Here is a 21,486-nt window from a genome sequence, read left to right as displayed (position 1 = left end):
GCGGGGTCTGTCTCACCTTTTATTGACTGCATAACTGCATCGAGTGGGATCACCTTTCCAAAACTCAAATACAACAGTCATAATATCAGTTTTGATTTCCGGGAACATTACTACCCTCGTGGGCAAGCCTAATTATGACCTTGTCATATTCTATACACTGTAGAGGCTTCAGGCAATGTGACATCGAAACGCTGCCCTGAGGTGTACTTGTCAGGACAGGTATTATAGCATTGAGGGTGAGGTTTGTAGACCACTGAGGAGGGCTTGCCTTTCCAAAGCTCTGGGCATCAGCTCCTGGTACGATCTGGAATGAAGAAAGATGTTCTCTTTGGGTGGTTTACCTCTATGGAGATACAGTATTAATGTGGCCTATCTCTGCTCCAAACTCTGAGGCAGAACTTCTCTCTCAGGGCCAGGCAGGTTGTGTTGAATGGCACCTTCACTCTTGTGTTGGAAGACCATTTTTGGGAATTCTGGGCATTTCATGGTGGTTCAGTCTCTTTATGGCCACGTTTATACTTGTATCCTTCAAGTCAGCCTTCCTTCAGGACATCATTTCTACCTCTTGGCTGTTGAAGCTCTACACAGTCTCCATCCTCTTTAAGAATTTCTCTCAAAGATCCCATCTTAAATGCGACCTCAAGCATTTTATTAGGCTTAATACTTTTGTTTTAAATGGCTACATTTACTTTAGTACTGCTGACTTGTGCTGCAGCAGACATCAGGAGAAGCAATCATGCAGTTCAGAGAGAAAACCGCCACACAATAGATCAGAGAGAAAAAGATTTGAGCTGCCAGATGTTCCCCAGACAAATTATGGATTGTGCTGAACTATGACACTGTCACCTAGTGAGCTTCCCTGTCACAAGCCTTTGATCTGCCCTTAACCTTTATACAAACGCAGCGTTCTCCTCCGACATATAGCCAATGCCCCAGTTCTGTTTTGTGGTTAAAGTGGGATCCCAAAAATGAAAACCTCTTTTTCACTTGGACAAAGTCTAAAACGTCACACTTGAATTTCCCCTTCATGGCTGTGCAGCATCATATCATGGTGTACTGTAACACCCACAGTAAATACTGTATCTGACAGACATAAAATGCCACAACAAAATAAAATGAAGAAGAGGACATAATATACTGATGCAGCCACTCAGAGCATGCAAGGCTTTATGAGCCTTCTACCAGCTATATAAATATATAAATGAATATCGTTAATGACCCTATTAACAATAGGAACCTTGATTATCAGAACTTATTTTTATTTTGAGCTACCACAATTTGCTTTAGTTGCATGATTCCATATTAATATTTGATATTAGGTTTTTTAAGCAAATTAATATGACGTTTTTACCAAAATAATGACAGCAAGTATTCATAGAAAAAGTCAAAACATTATAGTAGATAAAACAAGCAAGATAGAATAAGCATGTCAAAGTGACCGAGTTAAAGACTTTGATGTAGAAACTGTTTATGAAGAAGGTGGAATACAGCTGCCAGCTGCTGTATATACAGTTTGTGTAATATATATTTATAAATTGATATTGATTGTGACGTTTAGAGATGACATATTTCTGTTATGCTTATTTTCAGATAACAAAATGTCTCTTTAGTTACATAATTCCATTTTAATATTATATGTTAAGTGGACTAAGTAGGGAAACAGATTAAACGAAGCAATCGTTTCGCTAACATCTAACGCACCACCTCTCGATCGTCTTTGGCCAGCGACACATAGTCGAAGTGCAACGCACCTTGCGGCAACACATTCAACGTGGTATTGCGTATTACCGCGCGATCTGAGTGGCTGCATCTGTAGTTCTAATAGAATCTAATGCGCTCATGCGGACTCGGATTAACAAATGCAGTGGGGTTGCTCTATTCTAGCCCTGTGCAATATTATTATAGCACCACCTTGGGGATCCAAATTGTCGACCCGAGTTACACTTCCTCCTCCAGCCTATGGTTTCTCCTCATCATCATCCACATCAGCCAGTCCAGCAAGGGCATGGAGATCCTACCACGGCCATGTACTGTATACTACCATTTACACAGACTGAAACAAGTAGTGTAGACTAATTCAACCACTTAACAGCCTGCATCAGTTTCAAAAATTGCTCTTTATCCAAAACGCTGGGCAATTCTTAACATTCCCTGCCCACGACGCACCTGATGATAGCACCGTTAATAAACACACAAAGTGGATATTGTTAATATTTAAAATCTTGCACTGTTAAAATCGGTAGCCCTTTCGGAACGATTTACAAGAAAGTGTGTTAACTATCGCTTCATAGTGAGGCCTTGTCTTTAACAGTCTTTGAATAGATGGAATGTATCAAACGCAATTCTCTTAATAAATTAGTAACGCCGGTGGACGTAGGTTGCCAGTACTTATGTCCGCATTTACACAGATACATGTCTCGGTGGGCTCTCGCAAAACTGATGGAGCAATGAGAATCTTACATCCAGCAGCGCCCAACGCCGCCATCGCTCGGCTACCAGGGGCGCTGCAGCCCGGAGCAGAGTTCACGGTGACGTCACCCCCAACAAGGGCTGCCTGCCGACGTGGCGGAGACGAGGGAGGGGAGGAAGGAGAGTGGACCAGCCGGCTGACAGCGCGACGGGTGAGATACTGAACTATTTCAAAATTAATGCTTGCGTTTTAATCGCGTTGAAAACAGGTGCCACGAATTCTGGGCACTTGAAAAAGGCTACGTTATTAAAAACGAGTCATTAAGCATACAATGACTGCGTAGCTGATGACTAAAGTCTTGTGGGGAAAAAAAGGGTTTTCTTTTCTCTAAAGTTAATTGTGCAGATTTTCTCCAATAAGCTGGTAAAGGTACAATAAAGTATCAGTACAAATTGTCATAAACGTTTTAGAGAGTTTTAGTGCAAATTATATATTTTACATAAATAACAGCTAAAAAACAGCTCTTTCCCTGTAAAATTCACAGCATTCAAGCATTATTAATGTGAGCAATTAAGATAAATGAAGGCTATCGGTTTTTATTTCTTTTTTCTTCTAATGCATTCGTTATACAAACTTCTCCCTTTATAAATTCAGAATACTAATGTACTTTTTAAAGTTTACCATCTACAGTACTGGCGTTTGAAACGAAACAGCCACACGATGTCACTCTTTAGGCGTGTGTAAAACTGAATCGACTTGAAAGGGCTTTTGTGTTGGACTTTTTACTTCATTGCTTAAGTGAGTCGTAGAAAACAAAGTTATCATTGTGAACTCCTCCCGTACTCTGAAAACGTCAAGAAAACATCAAGATCTGTAATTTAGTGGGCTCAGAGCACATAGAAATCGATCCTTTTTTTAATAAATAAACTTTTTATACAGTATGTAATGAAAACTACATTGACATGTTTGCAAGTGCATTTGGGGACTTTTCTTGGCGTATGAAATTCTCCTCTTTCATCTTTTTGTCAGATGTGGTTTCATCCTCATTCGTGAATCATTATTCCGCCTACTCTGTGACAGAAAAAGATATGGCAAAATGTGACATTCTGACAACTGCATATGACTTTTTGCGTACTGTTGCCTTTTTGTTTTCCTCACCCCCTTGCTATCTTAAAAGCACCTCATTTGTGGCACGCAAAAGTCTGTGACAGACAATTCGTAACAAGAGATGTAACAGCCTTTGGCAAAAAAGATCGGTGAGGCTTGTCCATTGATCTATTGTCTTGCCATATGTGGAGCTGTTTAATGACAAGAAATGCAGCACAGATGCATTACAACGGATTTTAACTTGTTATTTATTACATTTTTGTATTCAATTTGTGCAGTTTCCAGTGTCAGTCAGTGAAATAGCTAATGGCCGGCTCTTAACCATTGTTCAGTGTCATAAAGATCAATTTAGGTTGCAGTGTTGGTGAATGTGGGCCGCAGCAGGGTCCAGACTGGGTCTGTTCTGATGTCCCTGTGTTCCAACCACAGAAGCACAATGTCACAGGGAGGGGTGGGTGGCAGCAAGGCTGCTGAACTTGGACAGCCTCTCCTGGATCCTCACACGGACGCCGCGTCCTGTCCGAAAGCCGCCGACTCGCCGGAAGAGTCTTCGGGACGGCCGACGGAGGCTCCGGGACACACAGAGAGTGAGAGGCCAGACCGCCAGGCCAGTGCGGGAGGCGCTGGGAGGGAGGGGCCAAGCGGTGGCGTTGCCGAGCCCCCAGTGGAGGAGGGAGTGCAGACCTCAGAGTGCGCTGCCGGAGACGGTGTCCCGAGCTCAGCTCTGATGGGGGAGGAAGGAGATGGCGGCCAGCCCTCAGAGTGTCACGAGTCAGTGAGTCTGGAGCCGGACACGGCCGGAGACCACGCGGGACCTGAGGGGGACAGTGAGCAGGTAGTGTTGTCTTTGCCGCGTCGCACACTCGGGGGCTGAAATCCACAAAATGAGCTTTTCGCTTTCTTCCCAGCACTTGCTGTCACAGATTTTGGTCCGTGAATTAGGGAAGACGGCTGTGTGGAGACCTAGGCCTCTTAGCCGGAACAGTTAAGAAGGATACACAATGTTACGTTGTCCAAAAGTAGTCCAACACTATCAATGGCATGAAAAGAGCTTATCAATGAAAAGAAATGAATGCATTCCATTACAGTGCTAAGTGACCTACTATGGGCGGAGCGGTGGCTCTGTGGCTAAGGATCTGCGCCTGTGACTGGAAGGTTGCTGGTTCATATCCCGCGGCCGGCAGAGGAATCCTACTCCGTTGAGCCCCTGAGCAAGGCCCTTAACCCCAACTGCTCCAGGGGCGCCGTACAATGGCTGACCCTGCGCTCTGACCCCAAGCTTCTCTCCCTGTCTGTGTGTCTGTGTCTCCATGGAGAAAAGCTGGGGTATGCGAAAAGACACATTCCTAATGCAAGAAATTGTATAGGGCTAATAAAGAAACATTACATTACATTATTACACAGGAAGTCTGTTTTTATTTGTTTGAAAGATTTAACATGACATTTTATCCGCTAGATCAGAATATCCAAACTATCCATGTTTTTGTGATGCCAACTGCCAATTGCTGAGAAGAACCAATGGACAGGAAAGAAATCGGTAGCGTCAGTTCTGTTGTTTTCACTTCTGCATCATTAGTAACTTTGAGTTACAGAACGGGCAAGAAAACGATCATTGTTATTTCATAGCTGGTCAGGATACCGAATATGTCGATTATCTACTGTTATTTCCCAGGAGTCTTCCAGACAACTAGCTCATTCTTCAGAATCTGACAAATGCGACCTCTTGCCCAAAATTCCTGCACCTCATTCCCAGTCATTGTGGGATTCCCTGTGACTTGCTCTCATCAGAATTTAGCATAAATCTTTCATAATGTGAAACTCTTAACACCCCTCCAATGTCGCACGCCTGTGTCTCTTCATGGTTTGATACAAGCACTTGCAGCTGTCCGTGTAACACTCGAGCTTTCGTGCTTTAACGCTGGGCCTGAAAGCCTCCTCTGGGATAGCGCAGCAGAGGTGATCTCTCCTGCTTCGTTCACACAGGAGTCCTCCTCCCCCGGGACGGCCAAGAGTTGGGGCGGCTGGGGATCGTGGGGGAAGTCTCTCTTGACCAGCGCCACCTCTACCGTGGGTAAGTCTGCCAACAGGTCTGCCATTCAGAATCACAGAAGTGAAAACCGGCAGTTCAAAGGGTCACTTAGGGAAGGAAGGGAGCTTAGCATGGAGTTAGAATCTGTGCATGGGCTTAAGCACCTTATATTGTTAGAGTTAGATCAAGTAGGGTGCTGCCTCAGCATGCGTAGGCTGCAAAGGAACAAGTAAAGGTTTATTCCTTGCCGAAAAGAGAAGAAAAGACACACAACATTTCCACAGCCCGAATGGTGTGTTTCTTTACTTCTCTTTTCAGCACGGAATAAACCTTAACTTGTACCACTACATTGTTAGAGTATATCATGATGTCTGTAGTGTTAAGCGGATTTGTAGCGCACGCTTCCTCCCAGAAGTCTTGCTGGTTCAGTATTGATTAAAGGTCAATGATACGCAATAGATTGTTTATCGGGCAGCACACGCCCTCAAGAGCTGTACAGCTCACCTTGGATGAAGGCACACATTTCACATGCAGTATGAGACGGTTTCCTCGGCTGCACTGTAGCGTATTGTTAAAGAAGAGATGTCTGTATGTTATTGGACTGGAGGTTGTCGGACTGAAGGCGTGCGAGGAATGTTGCCTTCAATGACTGTTCTCTCCGTGGCTGAGATGTTTGGAATAGTCATGTGCAATTTCCAAACATTTTAGCCATCCATCTGCTTTCCAACCACTTCATCCAGTCCAGGGTTGTGGGGGAGCCAGACCCTAACCCAGCAAGCAACGGGAGCAAGGCAGGATACCACGCAGGACACACATACACACTCGATCCCTGGCCGTTTTTCCCAGTGGCCAGTAAACATCCCAGTACTGTATGTCTTTGGACTGTGGGAGCACACTGGAGCACCTGGTGAAAACCCACACCAGAATCCAGGAATCGAACCCAGGGCCCTAGTGCTGAGGCAGCATTGCTAGCCACTGTGCCACTGCCCTGCCAAACCTTTTAATGACACTGAAAAGATGAAGACTTTTGACAGTCAGTCGTAGTTTGTACACAGAAGGCAGAGACAAACATTTTTAAAAAATTCAAATTTGAAACTTTCAAACTCGCAAAATTATACACTGTATACTTGTATGTAAAAAAGCCCAATGTCGGAAAATATGTACATGTCACAGTAAAAGGTTTTTTCGTGATATTGGAAACTTCAAAGGCTGGAGGGAATTGGTTGATGTTTGAAGGCGCTCAGTGGGTGAGGAATATTTTTATTGAGAGGCAGCACCTTCACAGCAGGGCTTTTATTTTTAGACTGTTTTTAATACCTTTTCTTGTGTTTTAGAAAGGATTTCCACAAATGTATTTTAATTTGTAAAGATACGACTACCATACTGTATACAGACATGAAAATCAGGGGACATTTTTATTACATACTGTACACTGTATGATGTTCTGTTGTTCAGTTAATAATCTTCTAGATCATTCTTCTTCCTGTTCTCTTGTTTTCTACTCCTTTTTGAATATTCTGCTGACACATTTCAGTAAGTAAAGCTGGATAGAGCAACACATCAATTTCAAAACCTCTTGTTTTTCTTTCTCTCCAATGGAAGTAATTTACATAGAGTCAGGCCATACAGTACATTTAGGTTCATTACAAGTAGCTCATAAACTAACCTCAGCTATGAGCAAATTAAAGACTGGCTTTCAAATTCATGCCTTTCATTAAATGTAAGCAAGACAGTCTGTAATTCTCTATCAAAAAGAAGAAGGCACATCATCCTAATACTGTTGTAAATGATGAGCATTTTAAAGTTGTCTCATTTTAAATATCTTGGGATCATTGATTTAAATCTTACATTCAAGAACAGTGTGAAAAAGATTGTAAATATGGTTAGATACAATCTCACAAATTTCAGATTTTTTTTGCAAATGTGAAACTTTAGATATATCTGTTAATTTAACATGCTGTTATTTTGTGCACTTTACTATTTGTAATATCTACTGTACATTACCATATGATGCTGTGTGTCTTAATTTTTGTGTTTTTATATGTCTGTGTTTTGTATCTTGTTGGTTGTGTCCTGACCAAGGGCTTCAGATGTAAATGAGCTTTTTAGCTAGCTCTGGTGCAGCTCAAGAGCTGTGCCCTGTCCCTGTTTAATAAGCCTAACTAGACAGTCTGTTTACCCAAAAGTAACCTTTGTGAATGTAACAGTAAGAGCTAACAGAAGGTAACATTATTGCTCCTATTTGCTCCTTTGCTGTGGTTCAGATACTATGAAGCATTCATACTGTATGTATCTAGACACACGCATGCACATGCATGCTATCACTGTAAAGATTCTCCTGTACTGTTCAGGCCAAGGACTCAGTGCTGTGAAGGAAAAGGCAGGAGTCACTTTAAGAATACACAGGACGTCTGGGTCAGAGGAGCCCAAGGATGCAGGGTCTCCCGTTGAAGAAGCCACAGGTATTCCCGAAAGCTGTCTACAGCAGCGTATTGCCCCCAGCCCGCACGGGCGAATACGCATAGAATAAAAATAGAAAAAACACTTTCAAACGCAGGTCAAAGCAACTGCAAATGGAGGATAAAAAAGTGCCTCTTTTGAGCTAGTCCGTTTTCTATAAAAACAAAATATTAACTGTACAGCAGGGGTGTAGCCACGGGTGGGCCTGGGCGGCTGATTGATATCAGGCCTACCCAATCAGTCCAAAGTAATTTAAGATGTTTTTCCCCTTGTTTGCATTATGTGTTTTTAATGTTACTTGTTAGATTTTTTTCATCATGTGTGATTTGCTATTGGCTCGCTGTATCTTTTGTGACCAATAAGAAAATTATGTAAATGCAGTGGGGAGGTTCATGCGTAGCCGTAGCCTAATGGGCTACCGTTGTTGTCAGACGCTCTTGGAGTTATCTAGCGCCAGGTTTTTTGGTTTATTAGCCAACATGGCAAAAAAAAATGCATTTATCAACGTTTTTCAAAAAGCCGCCGGTAGATAATCAGACCAGGCCCGAAACAAATAAGACACATGAGATGCTACTGGCATCTTGGGTTTTAAGGAGTACAGCCTGGCTTCCCGAATACAAGTGTTTCTGAAACGCAAGGGGCAGTGCACGCGTTTGCTTGTAGCAGCTCGATACATGCTCGACCTGTAGGAGTTGAGCACGAAGAGGTTCTGAAATTTCTCCTATAAACAAATTACAAGCTTTGGAATGCATGAATAACATTAAGATAACATTGACGGATAGATGCGAGTGTGCATTTTACAGATAACATTGCAGATCGACTCCAAATGCCCTGCAGAATTTTTATGTGAGCGACGTTTACAGAGCTAAAATACATCCAAAGTATGTATTTGACGCTTTTATTAGCAGACCATTCTTGCAATTAAAGGTACGATTAATTGGTTAGCACTGTAATGCGACTATAACAATTCAGTGTTATATTCAGGTACTGTATGTATATCCTGTATTTGTTCATCTGGTGACACTGTTCAAAAGTAAGGAATATACGCCGTGTTGAAGAAGAGTCACGATCACTTCACCTTTAAAGAGAAATGTTTGGATAAAGAGAAATAATGTCATTATCTTTGTTTTTATTATCGATCAATTTTCTGACCACCTTTTCCACAATAATTATGTTCTTGGTTATCTGTTCTGTTGACGATAGAGGTTTGCGAATGGCCGACAGACTCTTCTCCCTCTTCCCTGTCCTCTGGCTCACGTGGGGTTCTGTCGACCATCACCAATGCTGTTCAGAACACAGTAAGTCAGAGCAAACTTACTGTGGTTTCCTATGGTTTCACCTAGGGGCGGGCGGTATAACCAGTATAGACTGTTGACCGGTAGAAACACAGTATGTGCCATGATATGGATTTGGCTATACCGTTTATACCAGTTGAGAATGGATTTTGATGTCAACATAAATTGCGCCGCCAGCGTCGTCGCAAAACAATTCTGAAAACGTTCATCTTGCTGCTATTCGGAAATCTGATAGGTTCAGAATTATTGATCTTCGGTGGTTCAGACCCTTTCCAGTCCAGCTTTCCAGTCCCCTTTCAGTCAAGTCCACTTTCTTGATTTTTCTGGACTAGTCAGCTGATTATCGAAGCAGAAGTTATCTGTTGTGCAGTGCAGCAAAGAAATTGATGCAAAAGGTTTTTATTTTACATGGACTGCTTTGCCTCATCACATACAGTATATTTGGTACAGAAGGTTCATTAAAAAAATCAATTGTAATCGCTAAGAATCTCACCTCTTCAGCTGGCATACAAGCACACAAGGGATCCTGTTGTCAGGACCTCGGTTTAATGTCCCGTTTAAAAGATCACAGCTGCAACTGCAGTCTCCATGGTTTTCATACTGGGGCTTGGGGATTCAGAGATTTGGAGGCCCACAGAGTTCAAAGTGCCAGGCTTTGATCCACAAACACCTCTCACAGCAGCAACCTCGATCTGCAATGTCAATTCTGAGAAGTTCATTAACATTAGTACTTGGTAGTATTTCAGCTCCAGTAGCTGGAGATCAAATGAATCAAGTGTTCAGCTTTTCCACACAGGCAACAGGTTGACTTAGGAGTTGCAAAAGCGTCTCGAAACCAGTCATGTTCCTCTGAGCTGATATCGATGAAACGAAGACTGGAGCACTGCCCCAGTGGTAGAACCTGCATTTGGAGAGGGAGTTCTGCATTCTCCAGTTTTTGAATAGTGTATTTTGAAGAATGAAGTCAGTGTTCTTAATTGTGAGAGCTGTTTGTTTTTTTCTTGCAGGGTAAGTCGGTCATAACTGGGGGTCTGGATGCGCTGGAATTTATTGGTAGGAAGACAATGAATGTCCTTGCAGAGAGTGACCCTGGCTTTAAGAAGACCAAAATATTAATGCAGAGGACTGTTTCTCTCTCACAGGTATATTATGGTTGCATAACAACACATGCATAAGTTGCTCGTACGGTATGTTGCAATTAGAGGAAGAAGAAATGACTATCACAGTAAGAAGTGTTTAGATTGACAAAATACCTTAATAGCTATCTGCATTTTGTTATTTGAAAAATTATTTTCTTATTATTTTCACAATGTTGACAGTGGTTAGGGTTCTGGACTCCAAACTGAAGGGTTGTGGGTTCAAATCCCTTTCAAGAGAATACTGTTGTCCCCCGGATCATGGTACTTCCCTCAAGTTGTTCCACTAAAATATCCAGCTACGTAAAACTAGGTCACTTTGGGGGGAAAAGCATCAGCTTAGTAAATAGGTAGATAAGCCCAAGTGGTACAGAAGCTAAACACCAAGGTCACAAGTGACTGAAATTCCCTGAACAGCCATAAGCCAGTGGCATCCAACGGTCTTCTTCCATTTGACGGTGCAGGTGTGAAGCAGGCAGGACTGTGAGTCTCGGTTTGCCCTGTTTGTCTAGATGCTGCGGGAAGCTAAAGAGAAAGAGAGGCAGAGGATGAGCAGCCAACTGGTGACTGAGCCCACAGCCCACTACGGAATTCTGTTTGACGACTTCCAGGGACTGTCGCATCTGGAGGCACTGGAGATCCTCTCCAACGAAAGTGAGGCAAAGGCAAGTGCTCTGTGCGGAGATGTTGTTATAAAATGTGAGAGGCTTCAAAAGGTCGTTGGTGGCATAACATTCTGATGTGCTAAAGCAGTGTACAAACTGAGCATTCACCTGCCTTTATGTAAAAATATATATTACACCTGTGTTCTCTTTTGAATTTACTGCCATTCTGGTTCAGAAGACGATGAATCAATTCCCAATGAGATACTCCGTCAATGTTTTTCTTGTCAACCTAACAAGTTGTTAACCACATTGCTTACTCTCCACATTTATGCCCATGTCACGACGATTGGAGTGTGTGTCCTCACCTATAGTTTTAACATTGCTTTGCTACCCATGTCAAATATAGGACTGAAGATAGCAAACGTCAATCAAATGCAAACTCCAATCAGTATGATTTTGTTTTCTGTCTGCATTACTATTTGTTGTGAAAATTGTATAACCGGAAAGATTTATATATCGATAATGTAAATACTTAAATCTTCCACTCCATTGGCACCCCTTAAATGTGAGGGCCTCAGTGTAATTGTACCACCGATGTCTCCACTACTGGGAACAAACCTCGTCTTGCATTTTCTGTTGCGCTGGGATCTGTACGTAATCTTTCTTGTTTTCTCTGACCCTCCGTTTGCAGGTTCAGGCAATCTTAATGTCCTTAGAGGAAGACGAGTTGGACTCTTTAAAGAAGGATCTGATTGCTATTAAGGACATCTTCTTGGAGAAGGACTTTGATAACGAAGAGGAAGAAGAAAAGGGTAAGTGTTATTTGCCCTGAATCTTGTTGTGGAATTGTATTTGTTTCTTTCAAAACTGCACGTGGAGCGGGTTTCATGAGGTTCAAGGGGGGAGCTCCCTCAGTGTCTGTTGGCTGCGAAGGAACATGTGAAGTTCAGGGTTGCACAGGAAAGTAGGAAAAAACTCTGGCTGCTGAGTTATCTTCAGGAGTGAGGTGCTCACACCCAAAAATAGAAGGAAGGAACACAATGTTTGTCTTTCTGCTTTGCAGTGCGGATTTTACTTGTTTCCCTTTGTGATGTTTGATGAATACTGTGCATTGGCTTATATTATCACAATGTAGTCCGTAAGGAATTCTCCAGCTTGGTTTTCATATTTGTACAGGGAATGAGACCATCAGCTGATTATTACAGTTCTCCCGAGCTGAGCACTGCTGTCTGACAGTGCACAGCCTCCATTTCGTGTCCTTTTTTGTATTTCTTAAAACGAATATTAGTACAAAATCATTAATATGGTGCCTCTTAGTCTTTTACCCAGGTATGGTTTTTCCTGGGAAAAACTAAGGTTGCTGCTGGAAGAGGTGTTAGTGGGGCCAGCAGGGGGCGCTCACCCTGCGGCTCATGTGGGTCCTAATGCCCCGGTGTAGTGACGGGGACACTATACTGTAAACGGGCGCCGTCCTTTGGATGAGACGTAAAACCGAGGTCCTGACTCTCTGTGGTCATTAAAAATCCCAGGGTGTTTCTCGAAAAGAGTAGGGGTGTAACCCCGGCGTCCTGGCCAAATTTCCCATTGGCCTTTATCAATCATGGCCTCCTAACAATCCCCCTCTATAAATTGGCTTCATTAATCTGCTCTCCTCCCCACTGATCGCTGATGTGTGGTGAGCGTTCTGGCGCACTATGGCTGCCGTCGCATCATCCATGTGGATGCTGCACATTGGTGGTGGTGGAGGGGAGTCCCCATTACCTGTAAAGCACTTTGAGTGGAGTGTCCAGAAAAGCGCTATATAAGTGTAAGCAATTATTATTATTATTATTATTATTATTATTATTATTATTATTATTTTATCTGCAGTCAGTTCCCTTTTATTTTCTTATCTTAAGATTTCAGGTTGAAGTATTTCCTTGCGAAACATCTATTACTGCACTGTTGTGCTATGTAAGGGAATCTTTTTACACGGTGTAAATGGTTTTAGCTGGGACGGGTGTGGATTAATTATTTTTCAATGCGTGTTTTTCATGCCTACAGGTGGCGCAGGAGAAGAGTTTGTCAGTGTTCTCACTGAGCTGCTCTTTGAGTTACATGTTGCTGCCACTCCTGATAAACTCAACAAGGTAAAGTCAGAGAGTATAGTTTGCGCCATCAATCAGATAATATCAGGATTTCATTGCAGTGTTACTATTATACTTGTCACAGAATATGGGGTAGACTTACAGGAATAATAAATACAGGAATCATATGTGGCTTACACTGTGTGTAACTATATTATACTGTATGCGGTGCTTCAGATACAGATAAAAAAACTATTGTTTTCCTATCACAAATTGTGGAGTTTTGTCATTGCTGTGATTGATTGCTAATTACTCACAGCACTTGAGTTATTTTGTTGCATAAGCATTAAATGACTTTGTTAGTGAGTTGATTAAGCACAGCTGATGAGTAATTTAACCTGTAGATTGTCAAGCTTGGGAAAGTGAAAACTAAGTATAAAAAATATATGAAAAGGCTCCCCTTATCAAGAGATGCCTTGGTGCCATTTATGTATTGAGAAATCAGACAGAATCCCCCAAGGCAGCATCTGCAACCTTGTGCAAAGCACATGTTTCAGATATACAGCTTTTATTGCTTCCATCAGTGGTCTGTTAGCCTGTGTCTTTCAATGTAGGCTTTGTGTTGATCAGCCCAGTTGATGACAATATTTGATCAACATAATGAATTTACCATTGTCATGTCTGTTCAATAAAATATTAGTGAATCCATTACAAAAAAACATATGAGCATTTTCCTGATAATAACTTCGTGAATTCATTGAATTTTTAAGTGAGACGTTTCTTTTGATGCTCAACATTGATAGCCAAACCCTGCTTCAATCTTATTAAGGCAGTGCTTGTCGTAACGTTACAGTACGTATCCATGAATGTCCTCTGGTATTACTTCAAGGCACAAAAAAGAGCTCATGACTGGATAAAAGAAGTAGAACCTTCCAAAGACGAACCTTCTGTGACGGAAGAAGAAGAAAGAAAAGATATTGGGACTGAAGAACAGGGAGAAGACGACCATCCGGAGGACAGCAGTGTAAAGTCAGTGGAGGTGAGGATATATTTCAAAGTAGAGATTCACCCAGAGCACGGTGAGTTGGCAGGTAAGATCAAATAAAAAGGTTGTGCAGTATAGTTTGCACCATCATGCTACATCTGTTACATTTTTAAAGATTAAAGCTATACAATAAAGTTCCTCCAGAATCACAGAAAGGAAGCATACTGTAAAAGCCATAGTAGTGTCAGCATATGATGAGACATCAGCAAGCCTCAAGTGATTTATGAGTTTGAGAACAAGCCGAATGGGATTGTGGATGAGGCTGCCAAAGAACCTAGTCTGGACACTGAAGATTTTAAAGGGGAACTGCAGTCCCAGTTTCTCAGACCGGTTATTAAATCTCAGTAACAAAATAAATTAATTGATGTTGTAGAATAATTTTACAAATTCCGAATTAAGCACAAAATCGTGAAGTATTGTACAGTAAGTCACCATGTTGTCGCAAACTCTTATTTGAGTTCCCACAAAACTGCAATGTGGTGCAGCCCTTCCTGCTCACTAGTCCCTGTGATTAATTTAATGCGATAATTCGAGCAAATAAGTACAGGTTCTGCAGTGGACATTTCACTGCAGAAATGTTCCAATGTGATCTGCATGCAGAGTTAACAAGTAAGCAGTTTTGTTGGCAAAACCATCTCGAAATCGAGAGCAATATTTCTGTTGGATTAAAAGAGGTGTATTCACAATCCTGCTTGTTTACAGTGTAATATGGCTACATCATGTCACAGGACGTTTTGATGCCTCATTCTCAATTGCAGAACATGGTGCTGCACCTACCTGGAAATTCTGTCTATTTTGTGGTGTGAATTGCAGGTTTTGCAAGTTATTGTGTACATTTTCCTTTTGTTGTGGTTTGAAATGCCCTCATAAAAATAGCATTGTCAACCCCGTCACCTTGTCCCTGTGCTGCAGGATATCTACACGTCTTCAATTAAGAGCCTGGCAGAGGTAACAGCCCGCAGTATCGAGCAGCTCCACAAGGTTGCAGAACTGATTCTCCATGGACAAGAGGTGGAGAAGTCAGGCAGAGACCAGGCCCACATCCTGACCAAGTGAGAGCGGAGTCTGTCCGGCGTGACTGTAGTGTTACTTTTCATTTAGTTTGATCATCAGTGGTTTCCCAGGTCAACAGCCTTTTGCAACTCTAGCTTTGTGTATAAGGGTCTGGGGTTGTACACCTCTTCTGAAAAGGGGTGTTTGAAGGAAAACTTATTTATATAAGAAATAAAAGACACTCCTGGAAATATATAGGGTTTATCTGCTCAATTAACCACTCTTACTCTACAATCTTGTGCCTCAGCAGATGTTTCTTGTATGTAAGTGATTAATTATCTACAAACGTTGTTGTATTACCACTCTATGTTTTGTTTATGCAGTATATCTTAGTTTTTTGCTTGAAAGATTTTTTTACAATTTCTTGATTATAAGTTTTGTCAAAGTACTTTACTGTGGAGGGGACCCGCCTGATGCATCAATGTGTTCTACCCTCCTTGGTGATGTGCGGCAGCAGCCTCACAGACTACACAGCAGGACAGCTGGAGAAATTACGTCTCCAACTGAGTTGAAAGGATACAGTTAGGCAGGCAAGATTGAAGCCCAAAGAGAAATGTAGCCAGGATGTAAGGGGTAGCACCCCTGCTCATATAGACAGTGCCATGTGCTCTTTAATGACCTTTGTGTAGAGTCTTCCTTCAACAGATCGCGTTTCCTACCTCACCGTGTCCCCAGTCATTGGGGTGGGTTTGAAATTCTGCTCACGAAGAAAGAGTGCCCCCTAATGGCCAACCAACATTGTTCATGTCAGCAGCCTAGTGATGTACTGGGATACCTACCCAGAACCTTGATACTGTCCTTGCTTATATCATGAGATTTGGAAAGTTCCAGCTAGGAGATGCTTTTAACACCGCTGTTAAAAGACCTGCAGAAATCCTAAGAATCTGCAAGATTTTTAACAGCTGTGTTATCACTTAGTCATCCCTGTTTGTTGAATCCATTGTGAACCAAAAAAGTATATTTTGGGGTATACAGCAAGTATAACAATGAAATGGAATGTAATATACAAATATAATATATAGTGTATATGATCTGCAATTGATTAACTTTCCATGAAGGGAATATCAGGTTTGTAATTATGGTTATACAGTTAGTACAAAAGTTTGGGCACCTCTGGTTAAGTTGTATGCTTCAGTGAATCTCTAAGTGAAGAAGTTGACACAACTTCTACATGGTACCCTAAAAGGAAGTCCACTGATCATAAAAACCAGTGCAGAATGTCTAAGATGTTTGCATTGGAGGTGCACATTTAGATAATTGTTTTGTGTCTTTGTCAGGCTGACGAGTGCCATGTGCAGGGAGGTACGCTGTCTGTCTAAGAAGTTCACAGACACGCTGGTGGCCGCAGGGGTAAGAACTGGACTAAATCATCTCTGTTTTACCCAGAGATGATCTGACAGGCAGGTCTGTTGAGTAAACAGTGAGCACATCTGCGGATATCCTCACTCCCGTATTTCAAGACTGACTGACTGTGAACATGGATATCGGTCAGACGTCTCCTATGTGCTGTGATCAAGGTCAAGCAGCCTCAAGCCGAATCTCAAGTCTAGATCTTCAGACACATTCAGGGAATTCAACCATAGCTTGTATACGGTCTGGTTAAACACACTGGAATTTTAAAGACCTCTATTATTGAATCCACTTGTCAATATATAATTTATCCAGGATTTAGGAGGAATACCAGTGGTGCGTTTCTGTAAAGCATACAGTATGTAAGTTTAATCTTTTCCAGCAGAGTGAATAGAACCAGTATTGTATATATTGTAAGGTTTTTCAGTTTCAATTCACAATTACAAGTATCTTTTTTTTTTCCTTTACCGTCTATTATGCTACATTGGTTTAACATTTAGTAATAATTCTGGCTGTTTTGCCTAGGAGGATCTGTGGGTTTTTCTGTAATTTACAGTAGAGAATACAGTGAAGCACTAACAGATTGGATTAAAACAGGAGCTGTTAGCTTTGGGACAGGTATTAAACTACCACAGGAAAGACATCACACATTTCAGGGGTGTTTTATTAAGATAAATTACCTTGTATCCCCTTAGGTGTTAAACTTAAAAAATTGAAGCACTGAAGGTTTATTAGATTTCGATGGTTAAGCTATAATATTTCACCATTGAACATTGTTGTGTGAGTATTGGCCTCAAAGGGTTTTCTGATACAAAAATGCTACAAGACAACAACATTTGATGGTGGTTTCTTTAAGATAAGGATATTATAACCTCCTGTTATGAGGGAAACAACTTTAACCTTCACCATTTCTTAAGATACTGACAGTAACAGTCTGATTCATAAAAGATTTTGTGTTCCGTTCCAGACTCTTTCTGTCAGTACTGGATATGGATACATGGATAACTGTATTTTTAATACTGTCACCCTTTGTTTTTTAATGACTGCAGAGCAAGAGGAAGGCTGAAGAGCTGAACCCCATGGTGAACAGTGTTTTGTTAGAGGTAAGTCAGCCAGACATGTAGTGGACTCAGTCTCTTTGATGGATTGTGCTCTTAAAATAATGAGCAGCCCTCTGACTTCTGACTGGTAGATTATTCCAACAAGGTAACATTTTAATTGAATTTTCTCAAGAGTTTCCCAGTTACACTAGTAGCACGGTGACGTTTTATACCTCTGTTATCATTGTCAGTAGGAGTAGCATCTTTCTAACCACTGCTAGATGAATGATAATATAGCACTTAATACATTTTGGACAACCCCTGTATAAAAGCTTTATATGGCCAGGTACATCAGTAATAATTAACACATAACCTTCATGCTCCACTAGTATGGCATATACAGTACTATTATTAGTATGGCAGTGTCACTCAGCAAGATGTTTTTCAATAATAATGGAGTAAGACATGCATAAGAGTATCTCCTATTCCAAAGTGGAGCAGAAGTTGCCTCAAGTGATTTTCCTGCTATAAATGACCAGTGTTCTTAACTGAACAAATTGAAATTACTTTCCAGACTGAACAATAAGTATAGTGTTTCTAATCTTTTTTTAAAAGGCTTATCCTGGACAACGTTGGAGACCCCTGTACTAAGTGTTCATTTATTAAAAAATTAGATGCAATTCGTGTAAAAAATGAATTCAAAGCTAAAAATAAACCTATGTGTGAAGTTCCATTAATAATTCAATTTTTGTCATCAAATACAAATGATATTCCAGGCATTGTGTGGGTGTACATTCTCAATATCCCTGACAGAATTTTATTTTGTTTTTCAATGAAAACTTTTTTGAAGACAAAAACAAGCATTTCAAAATGTATGTCAGGGAAGCTTTTCCTCATTGCTACATTAAATTCATTATATTAAATGAATTGCATGTTTATCACATGAAAGTTCTCAGTCAAAGTTATGTAAGTCTTTTCAGTGTTCCATATTTAGCACTTTGTAAACCTTTCTCAAAAATGTCCTGTTTGTTTTTTGCAGGGATCAAACAGCACCACCTACATTCAAAATGCGTTTCAGCTGCTTCTTCCAGTGTTGCAGGTCTCCCATATACAGATGACAAAAACCAAGCCAGACACAGACCTCTAGGTTTCCTGGACTTGTGCGAAAATATGCCTGTTCCACTACTTTTAACTCATGGGAGTTAAAACTGATATAAAGATTAAAGCATCTGAGCTGCTGCTTAGTTTTAAATAGAATTAACATGTAATTAACTTGTCATTGTAAACATGAAAAAGTACTGAAAAAATACCTGTGTCCTAAAATACACTAAAGTTTACGGCTTGAAAGTAATTAATTTAAGAATATTTGGAACACTCTGGCAGTGTGTTGTCAAAGTTGCTGTTTATTAACACCGTTTATGAGAAGATTGAAGACAAGCTGGAAGTTGGTAAATTAGTGCATTACTTGTTAATTGTTCCTAAGCAATTAATGAGTTTGATAAACAGTCTCGTGGAAAGCTTAAAGGGATGAAAACAAAGCATGATCTTGTAGGTTGAAAAATGTCTTTTCACCTGTGAAGAATTTTGTCACATATTCCAAAATAGAGAATCTATGTGTGTTGTATATGGTGAATACCAAAGAGAGATCTTACCTGACTGATACAGGAGTACCTGAGTTGAACAAAGGACAAGGTTGGCACTGTGTGCGTCTGCCAGTTTTGCCACAAAATTTCATTCAGTAGTTTTTAAACGGAGACTTTTACACTGTTCTTTAATCTGTCCAACACTCTTTTCAAGCGGAGTCCATCTTCACATCACCCTGTCCATCAGTCAAAGGCGGCATCGATTTTTTTCTAGCTTGTGGGGGTGAACTGTGTTAATATACATAGTTTATGAATGTGCTTTTCCATTGTCCTGGCTGCCTTGCTTTGAGGTGTGTCAAAACCTCGGCAAGCAGGTAGAAGAGGACGAGCTTAGTATAGAAAGCCAGAGTGGAACCCAGGAAACTCTCAACGTTGATGTCCGGGTCGTCTTTAACCTGTCTGTCCCATCCTGTTTTAGGCCATTATCCTCCATCTTCCGGTTCTGCGTTCCTGCCCATAGTGCAGGTACCCCAGTCACTCCTCTGGCCTCCACCTCGTGGACTGGTTCCAGTCCCTTCTCTTAACTAGCTAGTCCTCCAGTCTAGTGCCAAGCAGCCTCCCAGCCTGTGTTTCTGCATCATTTCTGTGCGCTGTAGTCATTAGGTTATCTGTGACAGGAGTGAATGACTGAGTTTGACATGTTTTACAATGTATTAACTAAGGGAAAGTAATGTAAAGGCTTATAATCATTTTGCTGCCTGTCCTTAAGTGCAGCAGCTAAATAGTTAAATGAAAATTATGAAGCACTGTAAAATGCTAAATTCTACACCACAAGAACTACACGTTAAAACTTCTGAAGAAGTTTAGAAGTATTTTGAATATTTAGAGAGGATATTTAGAATAGTCAGTTTCACACTTTGCACACTGACAGCTCTGTGTGTGAAGGGGTGCCTCCTGTTCAGACCTGAATATATCTGTATTTATATTTATTTATGCCATGTGTTCACAATCTCTTTTGCTGAATTTTAAAAACGATATTTCTGAAACCCATTTGTTGAATTATATCTGCAGCAGCTCCTGGTCTTTAGGATTTGAACGCAGTTTTCATGTTCATAACAATGATGGGATCCTACTGTCGTCTTCACTACAGTGAACTTCACAGTAGCTAAACAATATAAAGTAGTGTTTTTGCCTTTGGAAGTGGAGCTAGATTTCACTTCAAGTGAATTATATATTGAGAATTTGTAGATGATGATCTCAAGCTTGCACAGGGAAAAGAAACTGAGTGGTCAGCGTCAATTTTCTGGTTCATGACAATTCAGACATCTTTATTGACTTAACCAGGAGGTTACTTAAACTTTTTTTTTATTTCCATTTCACTCACGTGATTAAGTTGTCTTGCTTTGCAGAATGTGTGGTTGAGCAAGAACAAAAGTCCTAACACTAAATCTTCCTAAAAGTCTCGTGGATCCAACAAATAAAAGTTCAGAACTGTGTCTTTTTTTAATCAAACATTCCACTGGGAACAGCCAGTGCTGAGACACTCTTGTGTTTTATTTTGTACTTATACCTTCCCGTTTTCAGAAAACTACCATTAAAACTAAAATTTGTTAAATTAATATAATACTTAAGGGTTTAAAAAACAAGTCTGTAACCTATTCAAATCCTAAGAAATAAGGTAATGCTTTTGTCACTATGGGGTGTTGCAATGTACAAAATAAATATTTTCTGTCTTAAATAAAATCTACTGCAAGTCTTTTTATTAAGTAGTTAACATATGCTTAAGCTGTTATTGGTGTAGCAGAGTGATTCTGCTTTACAAACATTACACATTGTGTATATAATACATTAATACAGTATATGTAAAAGCATCCATTGTGTTTCTGAATGTGGTAAAAAGTTCAGTGCCAGGAAATGAAAAGAGCAACTGTGGTCAATGTATAGTATGGGATCAATTGTCATGAGTTAAGCTCTTCTTTTAAACCTCTTGATTGTATGGTGTAGAATTCAAAGATCCAATTGGACAAGTATTTTACTATATTTGTTTTCATTCATGTATCTATGCAGTCTTGAGTTTTGCTGTTGTGTGCTTTCTGTAATCCTTCCACTGTACAGTACATGGCTCTTCTGATGTTAGGATAACCCAGAGTCGAGCACAAAGGCCTGGAAAATAAATAACACTTGACATCTTTTACCAGCAGCTGTCTCCCAACTTCAAATATCGTTGGAAATTTGGCCACACTGGATGATAATGTTTACTTATTTTTCCACACTTAATGGGGATATAATGGAAAAGTTGATTGGTGT

General features: G+C 40.7%; 1 protein-coding gene across 1 annotated transcript; it reads left to right on the top strand.

Moving 5' to 3' along the window:
• The first annotated feature begins 2,321 nt into the window (after nucleotides 1–2,321).
• Nucleotides 2,322–20,922, top strand: fam114a1 (family with sequence similarity 114 member A1). Its single transcript, XM_015345519.2, has 14 exons — nucleotides 2,322–2,621; nucleotides 3,947–4,352; nucleotides 5,501–5,588; nucleotides 7,898–8,008; nucleotides 9,210–9,304; nucleotides 10,309–10,443; nucleotides 10,950–11,102; nucleotides 11,734–11,854; nucleotides 13,086–13,171; nucleotides 13,998–14,147; nucleotides 15,066–15,205; nucleotides 16,484–16,556; nucleotides 17,606–17,659; nucleotides 18,636–20,922. The coding sequence occupies exons 2-14, from the start codon at nucleotides 3,954–3,956 to the stop codon at nucleotides 18,741–18,743; spliced, it is 1,713 nt and encodes a 570-aa protein (XP_015201005.1). The 5' UTR covers nucleotides 2,322–2,621; nucleotides 3,947–3,953; the 3' UTR covers nucleotides 18,744–20,922.
• The last annotated feature ends 564 nt before the right edge of the window (nucleotides 20,923–21,486 follow it).

Source organism: Lepisosteus oculatus, chromosome 1 (assembly GCF_040954835.1).
Source record: "Lepisosteus oculatus isolate fLepOcu1 chromosome 1, fLepOcu1.hap2, whole genome shotgun sequence".
NCBI classification, from domain to species: domain Eukaryota; kingdom Metazoa; phylum Chordata; class Actinopteri; order Semionotiformes; family Lepisosteidae; genus Lepisosteus; species Lepisosteus oculatus.
This window is presented reverse-complemented; position numbering and strand designations above follow the sequence as displayed.